This window comes from Nannobrachium achirus (assembly GCF_963921795.1).
Source record: "Nannobrachium achirus genome assembly, chromosome: 15".
Classification (NCBI taxonomy): domain Eukaryota; kingdom Metazoa; phylum Chordata; class Actinopteri; order Myctophiformes; family Myctophidae; genus Nannobrachium; species Nannobrachium achirus.
Window position 1 is genome coordinate 34,219,919 of NC_137822.1, and position 16,901 is coordinate 34,236,819.

Below are 16,901 nucleotides of genomic sequence, written 5' to 3' on the forward strand. Positions count from 1 at the left end.
GATGACTTCTGCTGAGGAGCATAGTGCATGTGTTTCATGTATCGATGCTAAAATAAATACCACACAGAAGACATTGGTACTGAAAGCCTCTCTAGAAGCTTGACATATATTTGGTTGAAGGACATCAACCTCCTTGACCAATATTGTATTTAGGGAGCCAGGGGTAGGGCTCGATAAGCACTATGTTTCTCCCTTCCCCTTTTCCAGTATCTTGGGACACCTTAATCTGTCATATGGACTTGACAACCTGTGCCTTGGACTTTCTTACTATTTCTTTTCTAATGTGATTGTCTTGCTCATATGCACAAATGCACATTGCATATGTATTTGTTTGTCCAAGGAGCTGGAAATAAAATGAACTGAACTGAACTGTATTTATTAAAAAAAAAAAAAAACCTGTAAAGCCATTTAGTGTGGGGCTATACAAATAAAAGTGATTTGAAACACTACAAGTCTCAATGAAATGTTTTAGAACTGACCATTTCCTTCACTAGACAACAGTGGTACCAGTTGTACGCCAATCGAGCATCTGGTAAGATGGAGTCCAAGCGTTACATAGTATGTTCAATGTATTGCCTCAGAAGTACATCAGTGTTCAAGTGCAGGAATAGATTAGTTCTACTGAGATGTTGTAGGGGTCTTTTGTCCGGCTGCAGTCAAATGTTTTAGTGGACATCTGTAGATTAATATACACTGGGAGGTTATAGTTTGTTGTCTTTTATTCTTAGTTTGTATTGCATGGTAGCTTTTGTACAATATTGTTATCTGTACTGTCACATAGTTGTTGTCATATAATGTCTTCCTGTGTGGTGGCAAATTTAATTTGCCCTCCAGAGCAAGAATATAGTCAATCAAATCCACTGTGGCTTATTAGAAAAGTAGCTTTTGGTGGTCAAGCGGTTAAGATCCCCACTGAATCCACACGTATACCCTTACCTAGCCTAGGACTGAAAAAATAAAAACACCGAACAGAGTTAAGCACCTACTAGTCTTCTTTTATTTTTGAAACAAAACAATCTGTAACAGAATAACAGGACAACAGAGAGAAATTGTACGGAATTGAGGCACTTAAAGGATCTATCCTTTATTTTATGTGGCAATACAAAAGCATACATAAGTATAGAGGATAGGACATAAAGATCCCTTTCACTGACTTTATTTCCATCTTAAAACGTAAAATGTCTATTAATTATATTATTCTTTCCTGTGTAGCTATATCCACGAGTTCCCCAGCCCTCCACCAATGACATGCATGATCTCTTTTAGTGTAAACTGTGTTAAGCAGTTCATCGCACCTATAGGCATTGAACAAAGAGGTGACATTTCATATCATATAGATCTTATTATTCCGACCAAAGACAATCCCGTACAATGGGAATTTTACATTATAGCCAAGGATTTCCATCCCGTAAAATGGGAATTTTACATTAAAGCCAAGCTTTTCCAAAGTTGATTCAGAGTGAGTTTGCATATATAAAACTTCATAAACCGGTTTAAGAGTGTCAAATGTTGTTGTTTTTCAGTCTTTTGAGAGTTTAATCTGTGCCTAAAATAATATCGTAAATAACACACTGTAGTAGAATACACTACAATGAACATAAATACGTCAAGCTTCTTTAAAGCTTGATGATAAGTACCTAAATATGATGTAGCATAAAAACTGAAAGGGTTACACTTTGAGGAAACCTTATAAAACTCTAAATAAACCCATTTCACCTTTCTATTTTAACAACGACCAACACCATCTCCAACTCCTTTGTCACAGTTCTGATGCAGGCTATATAGGTACAGAGATATTCCTGCACATTAATCTGATACAGAGTAGGCCATGTCTGTTGTACTGTGCATGTGTCTGTCTCACACCAAGGACATGTTGGCTTTCTCAATGAAACAGAACTTTATTGTATATATACAGTATAAGGCAAACAGGGAGAACGCTAAATTATGTGGTGTTTTATATTTGGAAAGTACGGTCGCTCAAACATAACAGTTCCCATTCTCCTTTTCAGAAGTGGGTTATTCAACCTAAATCGTGCCCCATTGATAGGGCCACCCACTGTGCAAAATATTTGGCAAATGGCAGGCTACTAAAGCAGCTATTATCAACATAAATATAAATGGAAGACTAGTCACACATTCTATAAAACATAGAATGTATCCTCATCAAAGTGGCAAAGATGATAACTGAGTTTTGTTGAATTAAGGACTTCTTTTTTTCAGGCCAATTAATTGAATTACCCTCCCCAACCATCAGTCCTGGAAGAAATATACCAAGTTCCTCATATAACCTCTGTCCTCCTAAAACAGGCAAAGTCAGAGATATAATTCATAGAGAAGATATATAAATGAATCAACAAGCATCATTCACGTGGGAATCAAGTACTAGAAGCAGGTCTGAGAGTAATGAAGCCTGATTCATACTTGGTTATACATCGTGTCTCCCACCGAAAATAGCCGATTTACCAGATCACAACACGTTGCGCTGCAATGCATTGTGACCATGTAGATTAGCTATTTTCGGCGTGGAACGAAGTATAAAAAGCAACCATAATTAGAGTATAAACTGCATGTTACTTGCTTTATTCATCCTTGAATTAGAAAATGGAGCCAGAGGCCAGAAGTTGGAGTAGATGCCAAAAGTGGTCCAACTTGATTACCCTTTGTTGTCATCTAACATGGTAAACAGAAGCCCATCTGTTTGTAGTGTCAGAGTTCATCAGAACACACCTTCTGCTCATGGCAGAGCCCAGCTACCCCGTGTGAGGGCAGCAGAGCCCAGCTACCCCGTGTGAGGGCAGCTTGCAAAACTGTCTTGTCATTTTGGTGTAACCGGCCACCAACAACATCTCGCCACCTCGACCCAAACAGATTGTCTCGTTTAAGCAGAGTCTGCCGACCAATCGAATGCCATTGTCCATATAAGCCAGATCTTCCAATTCCAAACGAACGGCTGTTTCTCATTTGGTGAACGCTGCCACCACCGCCCACATGAGTTCGTTGGCGTTGGGTTTGGTGCTCTCCACCTCCGGCTCCAGCTCCACCAGCGTACGGACCCGCTTCATGCCCAGGTCGTACTGTTCGTCCTGGAGCGGTGCGAAGGCGTTCTCCAGAACGTCGGACGAGTGGGCCAGGAGGATGAGGGCCAGGATCCGTTTGTCTATGCGGTGTGGGTCGTTCACCCATTTATCCAAAACGGAATCTTGGACCTTCTTGACAAGTCGCTGCGTGTGACAAATTTTGATTTATGCATTACTCATCTGTTATGTGTACTTGTATGCATTTACACCAGTGGTTTTCAACCTGCCACAGATAAAAGAAATATCTGTAGCAGATATGTTTTTCATCTGTATCTACCATCCACTTTGAATGGAAAGATATCTGGAGAAAGAGATTTTTTTATCTGTTATCTGGCCCAGTGGGAATGGGCCTTTAGCCTCTCGGACCCAAACTTTTATTATTGTGTTATCGTTGGATAAGATTTTGTCCACAATTCCATAATGTATTGATGTTTTAGGAGAGATGACAGGCAAACGTTGATCAAAATAACAATTCTTCTACATTATCTAATTGTGTACACTTCTTGCAAACTAAGTAATGCAAATGCTTAACAATATTTTACTCTTGAGAGAGTAAAATGAAACCATTTGGTTTTGTTCTACACGCTCAAGAGTTATAGACCTGTAAGGGTCCATTTGGTTACCAACTCTCCGTCAATTGGCTGGGGACCACCTGGAATCCCTCCACAGGTTGAAAACCACTGATTAACACAATCATAAATAACCTGCATCAGCGTTATCTCACCTTTTTAATAGTGTTGTTGGTGAGCGGGTGTGTGGTCATGTCGAACAGCAGGAAGTTCTGCTTCTCCGTGGTGAGGACGCCTTTCTCCACCAGGTTCTTGGCCAGACGCTCTCGGACGTTCCTGAGCTGGTAGTGCAGCTTCAGGGGATTCCACGTCTCTCCTGAAACACCAGAAATACGATGCATTAGTACGACATCCTAAAGAACATCAACGTACAAGAATGATTGCTAAATTACCCAACCAGCTTTTTTGCATTATGTTCCCTTTCTGTACACAAATATTTTGGTGTGCGATGATTCACTCACCTCACATATCGTGATACACAATCTTGGGTTCACAATATAACAATATATTACCAGTAAGACTCCCTAATCGGGAGATAAGCGACCGTTGGTCGCTTATCTCCATAAATAGGCCAAAAAGTAGTTTGTGCAAAATCGTCCTGATGGTGGCGCTAGATGGGACAGATGCGTTGTGATTACATGACTGTAGAGATACTGTGTACTGGTGTGCATGATTTTAAGGCAAAATCTGTAGGAGCAGGGTGACTGTAGAGATACTGTGTAGTGGTTTGTGTGATTTTAGGGCAAATTCTGTAGGAGCAGTGTCCAAAAATGTGTTTTTTAAAAATCAGCCAGATGGTGGCGCTAGATGGGACAGATGCATTTTGATGACATGACTGTGTTGTGGTATGTTCTTGCAAAAGTCTCATTTCTTCTAGAAGTCTTCAAATCTTGTGTGTTGTCTTCATTGAGTTTGGGAGAAATGCCAATACTAGCATGCAAGATGCAAGCTCTCCTGCTAAAAGTAGACACACCCACAGGCAGATCTTGATAGTGGACCCAGGTCTGTTTATTTAAGCATGGAGGCTCATCCTTCCTGGACTCCCTGGTGTGAAGGGGTGTGTGTGTGTGTGTGTGTGTGTGTGTGTGTGTGTGTGTGTGTGTGTGTGTGTGTGTGTGTGTGTGTGTGTGTGTGTGAGAGAGAGAGGACAGTGGCAACATTCCTTGCCACTTGGCAGGTCACACATTATGTTTGAGAGAGAGAGAGAGTGTGTGTGTGTGTGTGTGTGTGTGTGTGTGTGTGTGTGTGTGTGTGTGTGACACAGAGAGAGCAGCCCCGTTGGGGTGGTCATTTGGTCATTTTTGCACATTTGGTAATTTTTTACACCTGGGGGTCCCCCAGGGACCTGGGGGTCCCCGAAACTCCGGGGGTCCTTGGAGGTTGTAGTTTGGCAGGCAAGGAGTGTGTGTGCAAAATCTGGCATGGATCGGGGCAACGGTTGCAGAGATATGAGCAGGGCAAAAGTGTGACGTGTGACGTGTGACAGAGTGACGGAGGGAGTGACGGAGGGACAGCCGGTGGAGGTTTGGATAGTGTGCAAGTAACTGCGACCTACGGTCGCAATAACAACTAGCCCTTACCCGTTCAAAGATATGAGCTCCAAAATGATGTGCAGTGTGTGGGTTATGGGATGTCCACTGTGCACACAGTATATGAGGGATGGAAAGTAACTTTAACTGGTGCTTGCATGATGTAGGAGCATCAATGTAAGAAACCCGTTTCGTTTAATGGCTACAGAGATACTGTTCCCCCCCCCCCCCCCCCCCCCCCCAGCCCGCCCGCCCGCCCGCCCACACACACACCCCCGCCTGCCTGCACACACACACACACACACACACACACACACACACACACACACACACACACACACACACACACACACACACACACACACACAGCGCTGGTTAAACATTTTGCCTCATGCTAGATGCAGAATAGACGTGCCTCAAGCTAGATGCAGAATAGATAGTAGATACACCATAAAAATGCTAATATACAGCATACGATTTGTGAAAGTGACAAACGGGCTTCACAGTTATGTCAGGTGTGTTCATATGCTAATGGTGATGCGATTTCAGATCAATTGCTCCAGCCACTGAGGAGAAACGCTGTGACAGACACTCACTCACTCACTCAGACAGACAGACATTCGGAAAATTATATGTTAGATAATCCATACACAGGGAATGCCTATTGCTTTAAGGTTTTCCAATAAACATCAACGTTGCCCGTCACCTTCAGCTCGCTCTGGTGGAATCTGAATTTTGCTCCTATTCATGGGTTCAATTTGTAGTCCTACAGCGGCCATATTGAGGACCAACACAGGTGTTCTGATTGATGTAGAACATTAGTTTTGAGAGGTACATATGGTTAACAGGAAGTAGTTCCAGGCAGGTTACTGTGTGTGTAATGTTTATTTGCCAGACAATAAACCCCAATATGGTAAACATTATGCAATACAAACTGCTGGAATCGTTGCGCAACTTTACAGTCGCTTGGAGGCTTGAGTTGCTACTAGCTATAGCTCCTATGTTGGCTGAACAGATCACACCTTTTAAAGTCAACACTAAGTTGTGTCAAAGGTGAGTCTGTGAGCACTCAATACATGGTTTTCCTGCCCTGTAAACTGATTTGCACAGTGTCAACGTAACTTCCTTCAGGCTTTTAGGGCCGTACTTCTTGTACTTCCGCTTAAGACAATTTGAGAAGCAGTTCTTGTCCAGCCAAACCAGTTGATGGTGACAATTACGTTTTATAAAGAAGACGGCACACAAACTGAAGTGAAGGCTATGGGTATGAGCATCTGGTCTTACCGGGAACACCAGTGCTGCGAATATGAATTCATGACAGCCGATATCGATCACTATGATGATCGATATTGGCTGATAAAATCCGACGACGTGATATGTCAGTGAGGGCGCTATAAAGCATTATTAGTAAAGTACTGGTAATACAAATATTTTCACAATAGAACCGTGTTATCCAAAATGTAATGCCTCAACTCTTAGTGCTCGTCAGGGTGGGTGGGGGGTCCCCAGTTAAAATATGATTACTTTGGGGGTCGCGGCCTGAAATGTAGTGAGGAAATCAGCGTTATCGTACCACTCAGCAGCTCTATCCAGCTCTGAACCGTTTCTGGAGGCTGGGTTTCTTTTACGTGTCTCAGAGCCTCGTCCAGCAACATGTCTCCTGTCGGTGCATCCGATTTGCAGATCACCTAAACACACACACACACACACACACACACACACACACACACACACACACACACACACACACACACACACACACACACACACACACACACACACACACACACACACACACACACACACACACACACACACACACACACACGCAAAAGGAAACAGATGTGAGCTAATTACATCTTACTAAGTAAATACGGACAAACAGCAGGGCTTAACGGCCAGGCTCCACTAGAAAGACAGCGTTGTGCGGGCGTCAAAAAATGAACCGGGTCGAATCGGCGTCACGAACGCAGCACAACGTCGGCAATGGAGAACATTGATTAAAAAGGGCACAGTCCTTGCGTTGACACTGGCGCGACACCCAATGGCTACAGTGGAGCCCTGGCCTAAGGGGTTCACTCCAAATTCAGTCGTAGTAGGGGGCGCCCGCTGGCCTACTGGTCCAGGCGTGTACCACATAGGCATTGCCACATAGGCATTGATGCCTGACGGCGTCGCCGGTTCGATTCACGATCCGGCCGACCTTTGCCGCATGTCACTCCCCGTCTCTCCCCCCATTTCCTGTCAGTCTACTGTCCTATCCAAAAAAGCAAAAAAATTATAATAATCTTCAAATTCATTCGTAACAGCAATCTGTATAACATTCCAGTTTAAAATCAGGGTTTTAACTGGTCACTTGCGCATAATTTGCACTTTAATCAAGGCAAGTGTCTTGATCATGTCTACTTTGTATTCTGTTATTGTTTTACTGTGGTGTTTTGTTTTATGTCTGGAGCAATAAAGGGACCAAATTAATTTCCCCGTAAGGGATAATAAAGCTGGAGCAGCCGTACAGAACACATGGTCAAGGCTCAGGCACAAAATGCTCACGAAAGAGAGAAAAAAAAGGAAAAAAGGAAAAAAAAAAGTGATCATCTTCTTTTCAAGACACTCCCCTGTACTCTGCGGGAACGGATTCCTTACCTTCCTGGAAAGTAGACTTTTCCTCCTTATGCCAGTGGCCTCCAGCTGCAGTCGGCCCCTGAGGGCCAGCTCTATCAACATGCACCCTCTGAGACCCGAGGAGATGCAGTCATTCCAGAAGGACGTGTAGCCCTGGGAGGAGACAGCCACACATGTATGTAGACTCAGAGGCCAGTGGTGGAAAAAGTACACACATTCTTTACTTAGTATCAATACTGCAATGTAGATGCACTCTGTTACAAGCAAAAGTCCAGAATTCAAAATCTACTTGAGTAAAAGTAGTAAGTATTGTCATCAAAATGTACTTAGAGTACCAAAAGTAAAACTACAAAATGTTTGAAAATAGCAGATCTACAAGCTCACAACGCGTCGCAAGCCGCGACGAGTTGTGAGCTTGTAGATCGTCTATTTTCTAAAAACCTACGTATAAAATAGGGCTACAAGTGGTTAATGTAAGTTTTATAATATTATAATTTATATCTGTGAAGTAACTAGTACGTAAAGTTTTCAAATCATTGTAGTGGAGTAAAAGTACAATATTTGGATCTGATAAAGTACTGGACATTGGAAATATTCAAGTACAGTACAAAATACCTCAAAATTGTAGTCAAGTACAGTACTTAAATACATCTAGTTAGTTACTTCACACCACAGCCCATGGGAGGAGCAATATCCAGACACATGTAGAGGTGGATTAGAGTTGACGTGTTATTACACAGTTCCGGGTTGTTGAGGTGTACCAGAAGAATATGAATAATCAATGAATAATAAACAGAGCCTCTAACTAGTAACTACATTCAACAGTATGATCATTTGCCCACCTGGCGTTCGTTGTAGCTGAAAATACATTCTAAAATGAATGCAGCTCCTGCTTTGATTACGTAACGAAATACAATCAGCTAAAGCAGCCTAAACCATCATTTAACACATACACGTACAGATTAAATGCAGAATAACGTTACCAGCTGCCGTTAAATGGAAAATTAATATCCATTAATGTAATTAACATCATTATTGAGCTATGGCTCCCATTTGGAAACGCACGGTTGCCTGGCACTGCTGGCAGGCATCAACAAAGCTTAAAAGCCCATAATGTCGCTACGGTGTTGCTTGCCGACAAGAGCAGATCATCTAAGCAGCTTGTATTGTATTTCATACAAGATCAGATCAGGGCAGATCAGATACACTACACAGCTTGTAGATCTGCTAATGTATCGGCGAGCGACACCGCAAAAAAAACAACAACAATACACATATGATTCCAAAGTCCAAACCTCTCGGTCCTTGAGTCCCAGCAGCAGAACTTCTTCCATGAGTGTGAGCCGGGTCTCCTTGGCGTCGCCTCCCGTCATGTCTCTCTCCTCCTCCCCCTGTGTGTCCTCCTCCCCGTCCGATCGCCTCTCCTTGTCGGCCTCGGCGGTCCTCCTCTGGACGAGGCCCGACGTTCTCTGCGTGAGAGTGGTCGTCATTATTATTATAAACAACAACGACCCCGCAGTCCTCAGATGAGACACGATCTGCTGTCTAGTCTGTCGCCAAGGAATGGCTGGTCGTCACGACATCAAAGTGGACAATATAACAGAAAACGTGGACAAAAACAAACGTGTTTATGCGAGGAAAACGGCAGCAGATGTCAGTGTCTTAATGCAACAACTTGGATTATCTGCTGCTGCTGCTGCTGCTCACTTCCTGAACCAACATGGTGGCGGCGGATGACGTTTAAAGCTACAATGCGGAAGTTTTGTTTTGTAGTTTTGTACAACAGCAGGTTAGACGAGACAGGCTGGGTTCGTGTCCCCTTCCCCGAGGAAAACCCCAAACATTTCCCACCTTATTGGTACTACTACTAAAGCTCATTACTACTACAGCTCATTCAAGACAAGAGAGAATCAGAGGAGATGTATTTGGGGTTATGGTGACTTGTTAAGAAGTTTCGGGTATCCATTTAAAAATATATATATTGTGTAAATTAAATAAGCATTGCAGATGCCATTGCCATAGCAGCCCAACCCAAACTGACTGAGGAAACACTGGACTTCAAGGCAAGCAACTCTGACTTCAGAAGGTTGACATTTCTCTATTATAAATCACCTTGTTTTGTTAAATTTTAACAAAAAAGCTTTGGAATAGTTCACTGAATGTGCAATGTATCTATTCTAGAATATATGACATTTTTAAAAAAAGATTAGAAAGTTTCAAGAAAATGTACTTGTATACATTAATGTGCACACAATATCCCTTTTTTTTATTTTATTTTTTTAAGATGAATCTGGTGTCCAACTTGGTCCGACAGGCGACACCAATGGAAAGGGGAGTGAGAGTGAGTGAGACGACCACATTGTTTTTGGAGAAGATTTGTATTCAGATTATTGGGTCAAAATCACGGATTGCAGTTTTAATCTAGATTCAACCCACTGATAAACGCCCCTTGTACACGCCCCCGAAGCACGCACAAGCGCGCGCGCACACACACACACACACACACACACACACACACACACACACACACACACACACACACACACACACACACACACACACACACACACACACAACTACTGTAATGTTGAAAATAATACAACTGTACAATTTAAACCAGTTACTCAGGTTGTAGTATTTAGTTGTTCCACAAGGTGGCAGCAATGGCATGTCGATGGGAAAATAATAGGTTGCCACTGCCAGCCTTTTGCCTAGTAGCAGGAGAGAAGCCTGGATTAAAAGGAAATAAATTGCCAGGTCAGGAATTCTTTGGGTTGCTTACTTGCATCATTTTGATGATAACTCGTTTGAACACGCTTATTTGAGAAGAGCGGAATTTGAAACAATGAATAGGCTAACAGCTGTTGGTCTATCATTGTTGTATCATCATCACACTTGCTTTATATGTAGGCTATTATACATATGTATGTATACATCCATCCTTGGTAAAGAACTAACAGAAATACCTTTGTATTCAGCACTGCTGCCTGCATAAGCTTGCTAGTTATGGTTATCAAAATGGTACAACACACACTGAGGTATTTATCATCCCTCAATCAGTGTGTATTTTCAGCAATTCATGTAGCCTAATATTTTCTTAACATTACATGATGATGGGGGGCATGGTGCGCTGTTGCCTCAAAGCCAGAAGGTCCTGGGTTTGACTCCCGCTGTGGGTGCTGGGGGCGTGTTCTCTCCTCCGCGTCATCAGCGCCCACACCCTAGGTTGGGTTGGCGAAAGGGCCTTTCTGTGTGGAGTTTGCATGTTCTCCCTGTGTCCCTTAGGGTAGGTACCCTCACAAAATACATGCAGTGATCCTGGTCTCTATAATGCCTCCCCCTGGCCAGCTGGGGCACCTGACTGAGGGGAAAGGAACTGGTTGGAATAACGTGTTCCATTCACGCGCTATGTCCAACCGGGGATGCTCCCCCCTGTCAGGTGATAAGAAGCGGCCTGCTCACTCCTCATCGACCTCATGCACTGAAGGAAGAATGAGCTCAGTTCGGGGGTCTCCCCAAGTTGGCAGAGGGAGAGCAGCGCCCAGGATTACAGTTTAGGCAATTGGCAATGGGTGAAAAATGGGTTACAGTAATTGTGGGATAAAAGTAAGTAAAAGATCACTCCCAATGTGAAGTGAGCGGTGGTCGTGCTTGCATAACGTCTTCAGACTAGGATTTGAGTCTAGGATGTACAGGCTATGCTACACACACGTTTTGCTATGGCAAAACACTGAGGAAAAAGGCTACAGACACACGCACAGCCACTCTATGGAGCTCTATGCTATACACACACGTTTTACTATGGCAAAACGCTGAGGAAAAAGGCTACAGACACACGCACAGCCACTCTATGGAGTGGTTTACCACCGCTCAAAAAGAAGAAAAAACATGATGATGGACAAACATGAACATTGTAGCCTATGGCCATATTTAGATCAAATTCAATTAGAATCTGTTTCTAAAGGTATTATCAAATGCAAAGTCTGCTACAATGTTGTTACAGCATGATTAACAGGAGCTGACTGCACTAGTCTACACTAGCTGCTCAGGCAAATGGGGATAATCTAGTTTACATTCTTGGAACAGCACAGTGATCAATGCTATATTGACTTGTCTGTCTCCAACTACAAGACAAGTCAGTACACTAGATGCTTCTTTCCTGCCTTGAGCAGGATAGGATAGATAGATAGATAAACAACATAACACGACCAAACTATTCCCAAAGTAGACAGAAAGTCTGCCCTTTCACCTTCTCTGACAATGAAATAAGATATCTGTATCTTCAGCAGTCATATGAGAAGTGAGAACATGGGACATTTCTAACCTTGGATAATAGGCTACTCCAGGGGTCTTCAAGAGGGGGTCCAGGACACCTAGGGGGTCCTCAGAATTACTACAGGGGGGCCGCCAAATCTTTGTGTGATTGGAACCTTGTTTCTTTCTTCTTCTTTTTTTTACATTAACCGTAATTAATAGCATACCTATTTGGAGGAGAACCTTTACCACAAATAACAGATCTACACCTCTATCTTGTAGATCGTCTATTTTCAGCAAAGAGGTTTGGTGTAGGGGGAAAAAAGAGCAGACTATGTAAAGAGTGAAAGGTAAAGTTTACTAAGTATTGGCGGTTTAAGTGGTTAAAGGAGTGGTTCACCCCCAAAATGACTTTTTTTCTATTGATTTATACTCATGCCATGGAGAGTAGAGTTCAATAATATTTTTAGTTTTTTGTCACATTCCTAAGACATAAATGTGATAACAATAAATTTACCCCCATTCATTTCGGATGGTGACCCGTTTCGAAACGGGTCACCATCCGGAATCAATGGGGGTAAATTTACTCAAATCAAATTTTTGTCTTAGGAACAAAAAATATTATTGAACTCTACTCTCCATGGCATGAGTAATCAATAGAAAAAAAAGTCATTTTGGGGGTGAACTACTCCTTTAAATGTCTGAAAATACACATTAATCATTTAGCAATTAACATTAGTCAATCAAGTCTATGAAACTATCTATGAAATCTATGTAAGTTTAATCAGCAAAGCTATTTGTGGGGGTCCCTGCTTTATCTCTCTGTCAGCTTAGGAGTCTTTGGCTGAAAGACGTTGAAGACCCCTGGGCTACTTTCCATTCTTTCATTGCAACAATTTTGATGAATTAATCATGGCAGGGAATGATTTCATGCAAGTATTTTATTCCTTCACACCTCAACTTGACGTCCTCAGAGTGTAATGGGTGACGACCCAAAATTCACAAAAGTAGCAAATAACGTTTTCAGCGCAGATTAGCAATGTATGTAACACTTAATGCAGGAGGTGAATATGTTTCCTCAGGGCTTCTGAGACGTTCAGTATTTGGGTGTGAAGCCTGGTTTTAGAAGACCTCATGCACATGCATTCACACCACGTCCAAAAGTGTGAACTTGCTAGGTTCCGTTCCTTTGTAAGCCTGATTCTCTGGGGCACTGGTTCTCAACCAGTGGTCCGGGGACCACCAGTGGTCCTTGAGGGGGTTCCATGTGGTCCCCATCAGCTAAATGATGGAGAGTTGGTAACCAAATGGACCCTTAGATCTTTAACTCTTGAGAACATTTACGCTCCCAAGAGTTGCGTTATTGTTAAACATCTGAAATACTTAATTTACAAGAAAGACTACACAATTGTTATTTTGGTCAACGCCTGTTATCTCTGGTATACCAAAATCAATACAGCATGGAATTGACAAATTCCTATCAAAAGATAACGAAAAACAAAAAGTTTTAGGACCGAGAGGCTAAATCTCATCAAAAGGTGGTCCAAATGCCCAATAAATAATTGACCTTGATATGTAAAGGGTTGAAAACCACTGATCCGGTGGGTGATTAGCTACTGCCAGTGGTCTTGTGGCTGCGGGATCAATTTCCATGTGGCAACATCTAAAACAGTCTGTGGTTGGGGTAGCTAGGATCCTTGATAAGCCTACAGGCTCTGCTGACACAACAACTGTGTTTCTTCTTATGTCATGGATGGAAGGAAGTTCACATCGACTGATGTGATGGACTGTCCACACGACCCTAGCTGATTATGAGTCTGCAAGCTTTGTGCAAACAACACTGGCCATTATCAAACAGGATGGACAAAACAGTCCAATTGTAATGTGTTGAATAGTATGGGGAGATGGTGTGGAGTGGACCGATGGGGGCTGGGTGGTGCACAGGGACGTGCTGGCCATCTGGAAAAGCGGGACAACTCCCGAACGGCCGGTTCTACAGGCCGTTCTACAGGCCGATCTACAGGCACACAACGCCTCGCGTTGTGTGCTTGTAGATCGGCTGTTTTCAGCAAGTTTAAATCATTTTTAAAATGATAACTACAAAACAAACGGTTTTGGACATACAAGGTTTCCACCCGACAACGACGAAATATAACTCATGTAATTGGCCCACTGGCTTGTCACTTTGTCACAAATCTTTGGGTATAGCAGCAGCGCTATCTCTCTCTATAGCTCGCAATGAGGGCCTCTCCAACTCTTTTTCCTGGGCTGAATAAGGGGCCCAGCACGTCCCTGGTGGTGCATGTGTGGCGATTGCCTTTGGGAGGAAGCTGTAGAGGTTGTAGGTCATCTTGGTCTATGTCATCTCTCAGAGGGAAGTTTTACTCTAGAAACAAACAGGTGATTGGCAGCATGTGCAGGGTCAGTGGGAGACCATCCCCGGAGATGAACACTAAGCTAAATATTGTTGCATAGTGTTAAGACTTAGTGCATTTCTTTGGTGTAGGCTAGCCCATTTTCCATGATGCGGCCATATTTATCCCTCTGAACTGAACTGTTCTGTAATCATGAACTCTATTCGTTTATTTAATGCCGACCAGTTTGTTTGCATATCCAGGATTCACGTGGTTCCATGGAGTGTGTCATGTTGGCATTGGTGTAAGTGGAAAGGCCGGCACATCTGACTGTTTGAAACAACTTAGGTGTAATTCTTCGCTGCTGTTGTTGAGTGAGCTTGATCCATACTACTGCTGTTAATGCTATCCGTCTGAGCACAGATCCAGAAATAGCATAAAGAATTACAATAGATAAGTCTTGTTCAACACTGTTCAACGGCTGTGATACTCAGTCCTTGGAGAGATGATTCCCTCGAAGGTTGGAAATATGCTCTGTGTAAACAAGCAGGGAGAGAGAACCAGCAGTCTGACCATTTAGGTAGCATATTTGCACGCCGTCCAAGATGACAAGATACACATCCATTATCCCTACTCTGGAAACAGTCTATTAGTACATTTCCTCCCACTCTTTTCCGTGTTGTTAACCACTTTCAACCTGCCGTCACTATTTTGGTCACTGTAGATGAAAAATTGCAGAAACCTTTGGGATGTGTAAAGCCTTTTGAGCTTGTTGATGGGCTATTTTATATTCTTTTATATTTTAATAGGGCCCCAGTGGTTTATGTCAACAAGACTCAGTCAGATACTTGTTAATATTATCATGGGCTGTTTTTAATTGTAACTCTGTTCTCCTTGTTCCTTGAATAGGGATGTTTAACCCTGTAACACCATTGTGCCATTAGTTATGTGAATGATTACTTTCAAGTGTCTGTGCAAGATGAAATTACCAAAATAAATTATATTATTTCTTGCATGTTAGATATTGTAGTGAATAGGCAACTGCAGAGCATACGTAGACTACTATGATAGTAAAAAAGTATTTTGACAGTAACAATAATTCAAGGATAGATTTATTATAAGATAGATTCATTATAAGAGGCGACCGATAAGAATATTTTCCATTCGAAGATATGGAACAATGAACTGTAGTTTCTGTCCTTAATAAACCAGTTTACCATGAGAAATGTCACAGCTTGTCCGTGTCCGTGTAGACGTGTGTAGATCTGTGTGTACACAGTTTTTACAGTCTATGGGTTGGTTCCCTTGACACATCACTGTGACATCACATGTGATATCACAGGTGACATCACCTATGTAAAAGTCCATATATGGGTATTCCCCAAAATCCCTTTTATGCCCATATATGAAGATCCCTGATGTCATCGATATATAAAGGCATGGCCCATATCTGTGTGGCTGGTTCAGAAGGATCTCCATGTATGGGCATACAAGATATTGTATGTTGTGATGTCATGGGAACCACTCTAACAGAATCCCTTTTATGCCCATATATGGAGATCCCTGATGTCATCAATATTAAGCCCATATCTAACAGGGCTTCGTATGGGAATGCTCATATATGGAGGAAGACAGCCCATATCTGTGCGTCTGGTTCAGACAGGGATCTCCATGTATGGGCATAACAAAGATGTACCATATACAGTACATGGATCTCCATATATCGGTAACTGGTCCGATATACATCACTGGCCAGATGGCCCTTAGGCGTCTTACTTGTAAATATTGTACAAGATGCACATTTTCCAAAAACGTGCTTGTGAAATATTAGCTCTTCGTCTATCTATCGCTTGACTGACAAGATTCATGACAAAGAAAACAATTTCAAAAGGCTCGAAGTGGACCTGCAGTTTTTCACTTGGCACATTTTTTTTTCTCACTGAACCTGGAGTTCCAGTCTAACGTTAAGTCTTCACAGAAAGCCTAAATCACTCCCCAGGGTTTTAAAGAGGGCCACACTCAGACCCATATTGGAGCCATTTCCTGCCTCGAGAGTGGGCGAGGGGGTGACCCTTAGTGCCCCTTTCACACACACACACACACACACGCACACACGGAAACACGCACACGCACACACACACACACACACACACACACACACACACACACTCCCTCAGAGAGCAGTATGGGAGTCATGTACCACATCGCTGCACTAAGTGAAAAACAGAATACCCTATGACTATGTCATTGCTGAGTTATGGCTGTGAAAATATACATTTAATAAGGTCTGCAATATTGCCAAACGTACAAGCCATGGATAATAATAAGAGAGGCCTGAGAAAAAGCAGGAGTACAATTTTTGTATCATATCGTCACTGTCAGGCAGAAACCTCGTATCTCCAAGTTTCAAATGTGTAAATCTTTTCACAAAGTAAAGTACTGCTTCGTCATACAAGGCCATCGCACAAAAGTAGTGAAAACAGCAGATATACAAGC

At 42.6% G+C, this 16,901-nt stretch overlaps 2 protein-coding genes across 2 annotated transcripts in view; one reads left to right on the forward strand and one right to left on the reverse strand.

Moving 5' to 3' along the window:
* Window positions 1-16,901, forward strand: part of plpp1a (phospholipid phosphatase 1a) — a 247,506-nt gene that overhangs the window by 143,416 nt on the left and 87,189 nt on the right. The gene's annotated exons all lie outside the window — the stretch shown is intronic.
* Window positions 986-9,588, reverse strand: LOC308298914 (Golgi phosphoprotein 3-like). Its single transcript, XM_080742608.1, has 5 exons — window positions 9,093-9,588; window positions 7,819-7,950; window positions 6,749-6,863; window positions 3,802-3,962; window positions 986-3,221 (listed from the first exon to the last, which is right to left on the reverse strand). The coding sequence occupies exons 1-5, from the start codon at window positions 9,285-9,287 to the stop codon at window positions 2,958-2,960; spliced, it is 867 nt and encodes a 288-aa protein (XP_080598734.1). The 5' UTR covers window positions 9,288-9,588; the 3' UTR covers window positions 986-2,957.